This window comes from Zerene cesonia, chromosome 12, assembly GCF_012273895.1.
Source record: "Zerene cesonia ecotype Mississippi chromosome 12, Zerene_cesonia_1.1, whole genome shotgun sequence".
Lineage (NCBI taxonomy): Eukaryota > Metazoa > Arthropoda > Insecta > Lepidoptera > Pieridae > Zerene > Zerene cesonia.
In genome coordinates, this window is record NC_052113.1 from 2,437,208 (window position 1) to 2,448,708 (window position 11,501).

The window sequence follows — 11,501 nt, forward strand, 5'->3', positions numbered from 1 at the left end:
TAATTAAATAATTCCGTAATCAGGTTACCAAATCACATGAGAAAAGTGGACTAATGAAACAGCATAACATTTTTATAAGTTACATTTATTTAAAGTCCAACATACATTATAACTATTAAACTAGCATTTTTTAAAAGTTGAGAGGAGTAATCTAAAAAATACATGTTGCCTTAAAGACAATTGATCTGTAAGTAACATTGGGAAACGAATGGAAACAAACAGTACAGACAACAACTTTTATTCAGTAATTATAACTGCCTTCTAATGAATTCTATGCTATTGCATCCTTAAGTAAATGTAGGTACATGAAGAAAGATAATATATAGTAAAAGAGAATGTAATAGGTTATAGAAATAGGTATATATTATTCTTTCTCTTTATAACAATTTATCCTTTGCAAGCTTGGTCAACATTTGAAACGGTGTCTGTATAATCTCTCTTGGTACGTAAATGCACTTATACTAAGTGTTAATACAATTGGTCTCATTGCCAAGAAAATTTTTCGAATCATTTATAAAAAATACCTCGTATGGTATTACTGAAACGAAGTCGCACCAATTTGAGGCTTTTACGGTTTTACAATGTGTTGAGAACGCGAGTATCTCGTAAGTCGTGTTGAAATAAAAACAGGGAAAAAAGGTTACGCCCGTATTAGACAGATACGTGACTGTTTTTATGGCGTGTGCGTTACAATGAAATACGACTAACCGAGAAAATACGTCTAAGTGCCGTGAGATCCAATTACATAGGCACTGAACAAAAATAAAAGCTAACATGTTCTGAATTACCTAACCTTACAAAAATACCATTCTAGGTACTACGATTGTTTCATTAACTCCAGCAGAATGTTTATTTACATTGTATAGTCATAATTATATTAACTAGCTTTTTGACGTGTTGGCAATGGTCATCAAGAAAACAGGCCGTGTAGATATGTGTTTATTTCCGGAAGCAGGAGATGGGATTGAAGTAGCATTGTCTGAAGCGTGCCTGACGCTTGTCAGCGCGCCACGGGCGAGAGATTTGTCCCTCGAGACTCCGGGCGCCCCAACCACGCGACTGTCGTGGCCACGACCGACTCTCACGGTTGATTCCAAATCTATAAAAAAGGAATACAACGAAATTAGCGGATTTCTTAATATGACGAGAAGATTTATACTTTAACTGCATCGATATAGGACGCATAACAATTTATTTTTCATTGCTTCGCAGTTATAAATCTATACTCATGTACTTATAATTAACAATGCAATATTTTATCAAAGAAGACTGTTTTTCTAATATGTATGTTTATGCATAAAATTACTAGTAGGTACTCTCTTTGTAAAGCATAAGAACAAAAAATATTTTAGTTCTCTTTATAACGTAACATTTGGATTCGAAAGGCCACTTGTGAAGTTCACCTGCATCTGTGTATTTGTTTCTTTAAAAGCTTTTAAGCTCAGTATTTATTAAAGTTGTTAAGATTTTAAAACAAACCCTATCTAAGTCGATTCTGCGCTATTTACATAAAGTGATATTCTATACGTTTTAAAAAATACAAGCCATTCTATGAAGGAAGGAAAATTGATATTACAGTATCAGTACTTTGAAATGTAAAACCTTTCGAAAGAGATATTTTAATCGTTAGTTAAGGATACTTCTAAGCCGTTTCTTACAACTTTGTATACATTCTGTTTTTGTTTTTTACTGCTCTGCTTATTGCCAGTTGTAGTTCTTGGATAATAAGAATTAAACTGGTTTAGTTGTCTTGCATGATTAGTAACATGATATAAGCATTATTTAAATACAGTTATTGGATATTTATTTTAATTTATGTGATGATATTTCACCTGTCTTCAGCGTCCATTTGCAGAAGCATTTTGCGTAGTGCAGCGGAATTGATACCATTCCAGGTAAGATCGTTGTCGACCATATCTGGTCTACTTATCAGAGCGTTTTCCACCTGCTCCTCTTCCGTATCCTATTTAATTATAAAATCTGACAATTATATGCGTCTATAAAAAAAAAATTGTAAATGTACACAGTAGCTGTATTGTGAGAACCTTGACCCGAGACGGTGCTCGTGGAAGTCGAGAAAAACAGCAGATATGATGCTGTTTATCGATGCGTAAATCTTTATCTCGTGGGAATTTCGGATAAGAAGAAGATATTGCTATATATACCTTAAACTATATATTATCATACGCTGCAGATGGATTCAAATTTATAAAAAATGTACGTTTATTAAATACTGTTTACTAAAAGTAAATTACATATGATCGTAACCTGCAGTAATGTAAGTCGGCTAACCAGCATAAATGTATTAAAATGTTTAAATGATTTCTTATATCACTCTTAGTTTTTACTTGCCATTGGTGCTGTAACTACTAGTGAAGTCATGAGGAAGAAGGTCAGAGAGCCCATCACTAACGCAATACTGCTGTAGGAAGTGAAAAAGTTCATTTTGAAGTACCTGTGAATTAAAAAACTATTAATTTTCGTATTTTTAAGAATAAGCATAAACAATAATTGTGTTAGGTCTGCTTAGTGCCAGCTTAGTGAAACGAATGATATAGAATAAAAGTTCATGTATTTAGTATAAAGTATTTTCTATTAATACATTTTATAAAGAAATTAATATAAAACATTTAAATATTGTAACAGAAACCACAATTTAACGTTCTTAATAAAGTTCCTGAATAGATAGATACTTCTAGAACTTTTTGTCTATGCGTGTATTCAAAGTGGTCGAATGTTATATCAATTTATGTCAGAACAAATTCTAATATGTTAAGAATAGAGCTTTTTAGAATCGTTAGAGCATACCTTCTTCCATTCCCGTAATGGCAAACTTTTTATTCGAATTATTTAAGCTTAAAAATGGAAAGCATAAATAGGGTATTGTTGGCAATTTTACTGATTATTTTTGTATGTCGGTAATTTAACATTTAAATGTTTGTAATATGTGGTTTAATAATATTTGTGATAAACAAGAACAAGATGTGTTTTAACAAGCAATCTCCATACCATTATAAATCTTCGATTTCCGAAGTTTTTGTCATGAGTGTTTTCCTTGTATAAAATTAAAATTAGAACGAAGATCAGACCCTTTTTTTAAAAAGGAAATTAAATAGATTTGTTTTCATTGTATCTAAATATATATTCTTATCTATAAGAGAAAGTCGTGTTACCACACTTAGAAGTAAAGAGAAGCTAATCGGATTTAAACGATTTTTGATCCGATTTGTTAGGTTCGATTTGTTTCCATTTAGATTAGAATAGTTGCTGTTGTAAATTCAAATAACTGTAATACTATACATAAAATAATGTTTACGCGGGCGGAGCAGGACCGAGCACTCTGTAACTTATAAGAAATCTTACATATTACGTTGTTGGATACTAATATTTTAAAATGTATTAACATAATAATGATCTGTAAAAAGGAAAATACAGGAATTGCATACAATCCTGCAATAAACGATTACGATGTAAATAATATAATTACTTAGATTGAAATCCATTCGAAATTAATTTAATGCAAAAATATTTTATATTATAGTTTTTACAATATTTATTAATGAAACAAATATATTCATGTATTAATTTAACGATGGTTGCCCAGTAGAATGTTAATAAACTGTCCATTTATATTTAAATGCTTTTAAAAAATACTATTTACCGGCATTACTGGCTAAACTATCTACAATTTATATTGAAATTATAATTTCAACACTGTTTATAAACAGCGATAAATGAAGCAGCATACTGGTATTGTCATAATTCTAGGAATATTTTGCTTTTACATTCGCAATGTTATTACGCTGCAATGAATGAGTAAGCTGGCCGCAAGCCTGAAGCGCAGCTTGCATATAAAACAGGCTATCTTTTATATCAATTGGCCTGCTTCATTCGTTTAACTCATGCTAAAAGACTAGAATATATGCAATTTATTCGCATAAATTAAAAGGGAAATACCATAAGTCGAGCATAGTCAAGCTAGAGAGTGAATATCGCGTATTTGGATTTTTATGTGAAAATTTTATAAATAGTGTCATATAAGCTTTCTCGAAAAGGAGATGAGAAAAGGATAATGTCCTTCAGTAATCCCAGAGGAGGTCGTCACAACAGAATGACCCGAGAACCCAAAGGGCTCCCAACCTCCTTGAGAAAATAATTGAATATACAAAATATTGCTGGTAGATAATCCACATTTATAGTGAAGGCCGTATAACGTTACCATTTCCTATTATTGCAATAATATAAAACCACAAACAGTATTTAAATATAGTAGAAAACAGCTTCATTCTGAATTGTCTACACACGTAGCAGCATTCGTAGCCCGTAGCGATTATAGTAGTAGCCCTTAGTAATATTGTAAATGAGAAAGTGTGTCTGTTTGTCATTCTTACACGCTGCACTGAAGCGACTTTACGATGTACATGTTTGTTTCTGGGGCTATTCAGGAGATTAGAGCTGAGAGTGGCATATAGGCTACTTTTACCACGGTAAAACATCTCATTCGTATGGGAAGATAAATCATGATACAATAGCAAGTAATAAAAAAAAATCACGTATAGACACAAAAAAGAGTATTAAATCAATTCAAAAACACAATACATACCTACCTATTTCAAATTATCTATAACAAGACAACTAACAAATAAATTCATTTCATTTCATTTAATTTCAAGATTAGCAGCACCTTGTACATTTCCCTTGTAAAGATTTGAAAATTTCCAATACATTTAATTTTAATTCTATTATAAGCGCACGCGGATATAACTAAGAGCGTATTTAATTTATCCATTCTTGTTACAGGAGGTAACTGCATCTATAAAGTTGTAGTCAATTAAAGCCAACGTCACTTAATATGCAAGCGCGATCATGCTGAACAAATGAACCTTCTGGAGTAATATCTTCAGCCTTGCTAGTTAAATGTCTATCAAGTTGTATCAATAGGGCTGTCGCGAATTTAAATTTAAATTAATTCTCCGTAGCTGTTCTACAAATACGTTTGTGATTCTTTACTTTAAATTCAAATTAATGACAAGACCCCGTTTGGCTCTTAAATTATCTAGGTTAATTATTCTTTCAATGTTTAATGGGTTTCGAAAAATCTTATTGGTAGCAGCCCTAACTCAATGCGCATAATATTATGCTTACAAGGTGTCTTTAAACTGCCATATACTAACGAGATTTAAAAGACGCCCCGCATTTTTCCCGGTTCGGGATTGAACGTTTAATCGAATATATTACGTATCACGTATTTTCAAACAGAACGTTTTTTGAAATATACATGCAAATAGGATAACTTCCCTCTTTACTTTTTTATACCTAATTTCAGGTTACTTTGACAACGGTATTGGATTGCTCGAGAGCTGATTTCAGTAATGAGTTGATATGTTAATGTTATGTATAAAGTAATATACTTATGTATTCGTATGAAGTCAAAATCCTTACTACCTACCGTACAGGATTAATTTATATAAAAAATACATAAACTTAATTTATAAGATTTATTCTAGATAAAACTTTTATTTATCTTTCATTAGTATTGTTGTATAAAATACCCACTGTTTCTATTATTGTTACCATAAAGAATTTCAAACTGATGTTCTAAATATTTACAATGTAGTTTTAAAGTCTATATTATTTAAGAGACAGTTAATAATAACGCAGAAGATGATACAAGCTCAGGAACATTACATCAAATTGGTTATGCGCTTTATGCATGAGAATGTATCTTGTGCAATGATGTTTTTCACATAATGCATGCATGAAGTATCTGAACCACTAGAACTTAATATTAGTAAAGTTTCTATCCGCTTGGTGTGCAGTAAAATATTATCTTATTTTTATGCTAGAACTATTAGAAAACTTTTGCTTGTAGGCCTTTTCAGCTTAAATAATAATATTATAAAATGTTTTAGATCAATTTCTATAGTATTTAAACAGCCAATTGAGTTATTATATCAAAAACGTTAATAATTATTTATTTCTGTCTCTTCACTTTACTACCACAAAACAAGAGAAAAGTTCTAGTTTCACTTAAAATAAAACTGTGTTGTGTAAAACAAAATTTATTCTATTACAGTTGCAATTTACAACGTAATAGCAATTTACACGAACATATATATCTATGCCATGGCACAGACCATGGTCAAGCCACCAGACCATACAAGATAAAAAACAAGTCAGTCTTGTTGAAACCAAAAACATACGAAATAATACCATACTATCTACATATTTTACTTCTGTTTTGATAAGAGACTAATATTTATGAATAAGACTTTTGTATATAACGCGGCTTTTCAGATATACAATAGATTTTCACTTTTCTTTGAATGTTAATGGGTTTATCATCAAATAAGGAGGACATTGTATATAGACACTAACACTAAAAAAAACGAAACTATTGTATGTTTGTATGCTTGCAACTTTTTCACTACTGGACAATTATAAAAATTATTTCACCATTAGCAAGCTGCACCTTCCCTGAGTGGTATAGGCTATGGTTGTACCACGGGCGAAGCCGGGACGAACAACTAACAATAACTGTACAAATTATAAATTAGGTTTCCGTCCCGGCTTCGCTTGCGCAGTCAAGTAAAATAGAAACACGGTTTTACCAGTTCCCTTTTCCCCTGGGATTCCCGGGATAACAAGTATCCTATGTCCTTTCTCGGGTCTTAAACTATTTTTGTACTATATTTATTATTATAATTTCATCCAAATCGATTGATTCAGACAGACAGAGCTACTTGCGCATTTATAATGTTAAGTAGGTTCACGAAAGTAGACAAAAACAAATACCTATAAAGCGATACAAGTAAATTTTAAATTTAAACATGTAGGAGATAATTTTTTTTACATTGAATATTATCTTTGTCAAAAGTTATCCGAGCTTTGCTAGCAATTAGTAAATAATTTATAAAAATTTGTAAATGGAAATTAACCGATCTTCTTAAACAAATAAACCTCGCCTTTAAACGGATGCACGCTCGTTACGACATAAACTTATTTATGACAAGTTGTGGAAATGAGCAAAAGCATTTGCAATCATGTTGATTGCGAACCCATCGAACGCTAATTGTATCCGCAATATTAACGACTGTACCGACACATGGATACATACTTTCATCAGTGGCTTTTACAATACCAATAGATTACGTTAAATTACTTCTCAAGGAAAATAGGATTATTAAAAACAAGGCTCTATCGATTGGAATTACTCATCGATAGTAGTGGAAATGACAGACGCAAGTTAGCATGCCATGTATATTTATTTGAAAAGTAAAATATTAATTGAATGTGTTATTTGTGAGTATATTTTTTTTATCTGTGGTATGGGTATAATAAATTGAAAAGCTAAATAACTATTATACCTAAATGTATATGATTTACGAATGATGAAAATTTTATTTGGTATGTTTTCCCTACGCGACTTGGATAAACCTTCATTTCGATAGATGCCGGCATCGCTTACCCTGGATATGCCTTTGTCCGTAATTAGTTAAATATGATTTAAAAATCTTCGCATCGAATTGCTAGCAAATTTTTAATTCTGATTAATATCGTCTTTATTTGGAAATAACATAGTATTCGACTACACATAGAATATTAATTTTGTGTAAAGGGTGAAGTTCAAAACGTATCTATTCATAACGAATGTATACAATCACAGAAACGTTACTTTTATGCGACAAAAATAATTGAGGAATAAAATATATCTTAATCCGAAGTCTTAATCTAATAACCAAACGTGTTAGACTGAGACAAATAAAATATAGTGTACATTTTGTTGCATTGCAATATGTATCCGCAGACCGAAAACTAGCACGTATACCTACATTTTTCGATTTCAATTCGAAAATATAAATTGAAAAGCTTATCGACGGAAAATACAAAACGACGTGTTTCCTGGAATTTGCTACGGAATACTATTAGTACGTTGTTAAGTAAACTCCTACGTTTAAACGAATTTTTAGCCACAGCGTGTTAGTTCAGTTATAATGAAAATTGATGTAGGTAGACACTAATTTTCATCGGAAACCATGGCAACTTGTAAACACATTTCTAAAATGTGATTAAAGAGCAGTTTTAAAAAGGAAACAGGCTAACTTTTATCATGTATCAATTTTTTCAAACACGTAGGCTGTTTGTTTTTATTCTATTGAACAGACTAAATAATTAGTCGCTTTGTATTATCATATATATTCAGATTGTTTATGACAACAATACTTAGTTGAAAGTAAGTACATATATATAAAGATAGGATAGGATAGTATAAAAATATCAATCAGTAACAGTATTAATTATATTATCTGGATAACATATTAATACGTGAAGAAAAAACTTTTTAAGTACCCATTTTTCCGAAAATGATGCGCTTTGTGAAAGCAAAATTAATGATATTTTATGCATACATGCTTAAATTAATCACTAAAACAAAAGCGGGCTAAATGAAAAATACCCGTATAATTAATTAAGCCCTAAAGTGGTGATTAAACAAAAGTTTAATATATAAGACCAAAAAACCTTACATGCTTGATAAGGTATGTTGAGGATACGTGTTCTTAATTAAGAAAAAAATGTCTAAATAATTCTTATTATTTCTATTGACTACTTGGTTCCTGTCCCAACCACGCCCAGGTTGTACCATTATAATAAAAATAAAACAAATCGTATGGTACTCGGTAAAGAATATCTACTTTAAATGACAAAATAAATTTTTGATATGTTCAGAATTTTTTTAGTTTATTAAGTTAATATACAGAAATGCAATTTTTTTTCTTTGTTAAATGTTAGTGCAGGTTTTAATAACAATATTAAGCTCATTTGAGTCGTAATTTTTAAAGTTAATTACGAAATATGAATCATTTAAAAGTATGCTAATATTAGCTAAGAAAAATGAAGTACTGTGTGATATGTGACCAATGTTTCTTCAAAATATTTAGGTGTATATATATATATATATATATATATATATATATATAGTTTAGGTATATCACACAGATTATATTATGAGATTACAGTAAAAACTGACAAAGCAAAATCCGATATCGCGAGGATATGGAAAAAATAGAAGCATTTGAATAAGCTGATTTATTACAACTGCAACCGTAACTTTCTTAAAGTGGATTTAACAAGCTATAATAAAATGTCTAGTGGTTTTCAAGAAGTTACATAGTTTTAGATAAAAGGCCCTTCTTTAGAATGTAAATAATGTTGGGAATACACCGTTCTTTTTCTTTTTCTATATATAATAATATTATATTTTATTATTTTCTGCATATAATCATATAGTGTTATCACTATTTTGAGTACAAAAATCGTGAAAATTTGGAAAGAAAAGTTACAATATAAAATAAATTTATATAATATATTCACTGGAACAATTAGTCTGATAATCATTGACTTAATTTTAAATATATAATATCTAATATGTAATAAAATCTGTTAAGACGACGACGAGGATAATTTGTTACTTACTTTTGGTTTCCAATCTACTTTCATAGTTGTTTTTAATATTTCGTTATTTAATGCAGCGTTTCTATATTTGGCTATTAACCTTATTACATGAGATATGCCTGTCTATGGAATATTCTAAATGTAATAATAAATGGTTAAATGTTGAAATTGTGTAATGTTCTTTTATGGTTATCGCTTGCTTTATTACGTGATGAAATTAAGTAATAAAATATTTAAATATCATTTTATAGGTACGAAACACAACATTTTAATTTTTTTGTTTGTTTGTTTAAAGATAACGGAAAACAATAATTATTTTGTTCGATTTAGTAACAATTAGTGGAACATTTTGTAATTAAATTTGTTGAAAATTACTGCATGAATTTATTTTAATTCTAAATTTGATTCCTTTTAAACTTTTTCAATATTTAAGATGAATTTGAATCATAATCGGCTTTAATACAAAAAAATTAAAAACAATAGGAATGTTCGTCTATTTTATACGCAGATTGAAAAATTTCCAAAGGAAATCCCGAAATGGTAACGAAGAACTTTAAAAATCAGGTAAAATAGGAATTACAAAGAAAAATATTTCGGTAAAAACGTGTCAAAATATGAAATATTAAAGGGTTATTTGTTTTATTTTACGTACCTTTACGCTAAGTCCAACGCAAGAAAGTTTCAGCGAGCTACGAAGCCTTCCGCGTGCCGTTTCGTAGATGGTTTATGGAAGCAAATGAGCGGTAAAGTGCGACCGGCGCTGTTATATAGGCTACGCGGGCGTAGGTGATACTCGTAGCACAGCGCTACGCCGCACGCACGCACATAGTTACAAGATAATTAAACTGTAGGAAGCTCTGATTTTATGCACTGTTTGTAATGCTGAGTTTTCATTTTAAGTTTAAAACACAATTTTAAAGTAAAAGTGTTTGAATGGGATTTTACTGTGCATATAATGCTGAACATTTAAATTTTATTATTAGTGCTTTAATTGTATCGTTTTCGCTTCTTTACATTAACCTTTAGTATATATCAGGGAATTTGTATGATAGTTTTGATATATAATCATTTTGTAATTGTAAACTCATTGCGCTTTTTCTCATAAAGGTAAATTGAACCACTTTATTAAAAAGGTTATACTTAAACATCATACTTTCATACTAACAATATAAAGAATAGGTACATTAATTATTTATGGGAGGAAGTAGCAATTAAAATAATGCCATGGTGTTCCCTGAGCTAAAGGACCTTCAGTACACCTAAGTGCACTTCTAATTGCTAAGGATTGCTGTAAGAATAAACATGTTATGTTTATTCCGAGAATATAAACTTACATATAATACGATGTTAATGCACAGTAAATTATATTACAACAATATTAGGTAGTGTTGTTAGAATTTTTTTTATTATTCAAGAAGAAATTCAGCTATTTAGTGACATAAAAAAAAAGAAAAAAAAGCTTTTATTTTATTATGTAGCTGAATATATTCGTTCATATTTTTGTAATACTTTACTAGTTATCAGTAAAACAATGCCTTCAAGCCATATTCATGGATTTTTTTTTTATAAAATCAATGGCAAACAAACCAATTATGGCAGAATATTATTAATTTACAGTTATGTAATAAATACAAATCTATTTGCATTCCTGTTTGGAAATGTCAAAAGTACATTAATATTTTTCACATTCAAAATACTAAATTCATTACATATTGTATTATTTTGCAATTCTTCATTCCGTTCTCTTTTCTGTAAACAACAGTTGTTTTATCGCAATTCGAGTGACGAAATAAACCGTTCTGGTTTCTATCCTGCGATCACAAATCACAATATTATCTTTTCTGAATTCATTTGTCTGGCGACGTCCGTGATGATTGGGATTATTCCAATGAACAATTCTTAGAAGGATAATGACTATGGTGATTTGTTATCCTTTAGGCGTGTGAATTTTGGAAAAGTCGCGCCAATGTTTAATTATTAATTAATTTGTTTCCTTTTTTGTATTTGATTATAATCAAATAAAGAGTTTGAATTTGATTGAACAGATT

At 30.0% G+C, this 11,501-nt stretch overlaps 1 protein-coding gene across 1 annotated transcript; it reads right to left on the minus strand.

The window, feature by feature from the left end:
• Positions 1–209: 209 nt before the first annotated feature.
• Positions 210–10,188, minus strand: LOC119830782 (allatostatin-like). Its single transcript, XM_038353924.1, has 4 exons — positions 10,106–10,188; positions 2,353–2,455; positions 1,833–1,963; positions 210–1,099 (listed from the first exon to the last, which is right to left on the minus strand). Exons 2-4 carry the CDS (start codon positions 2,443–2,445, stop codon positions 940–942), a joined length of 384 nt encoding a protein of 127 aa, XP_038209852.1. The 5' UTR covers positions 2,446–2,455; positions 10,106–10,188; the 3' UTR covers positions 210–939.
• Between the last annotated feature and the right edge of the window lie 1,313 nt (positions 10,189–11,501).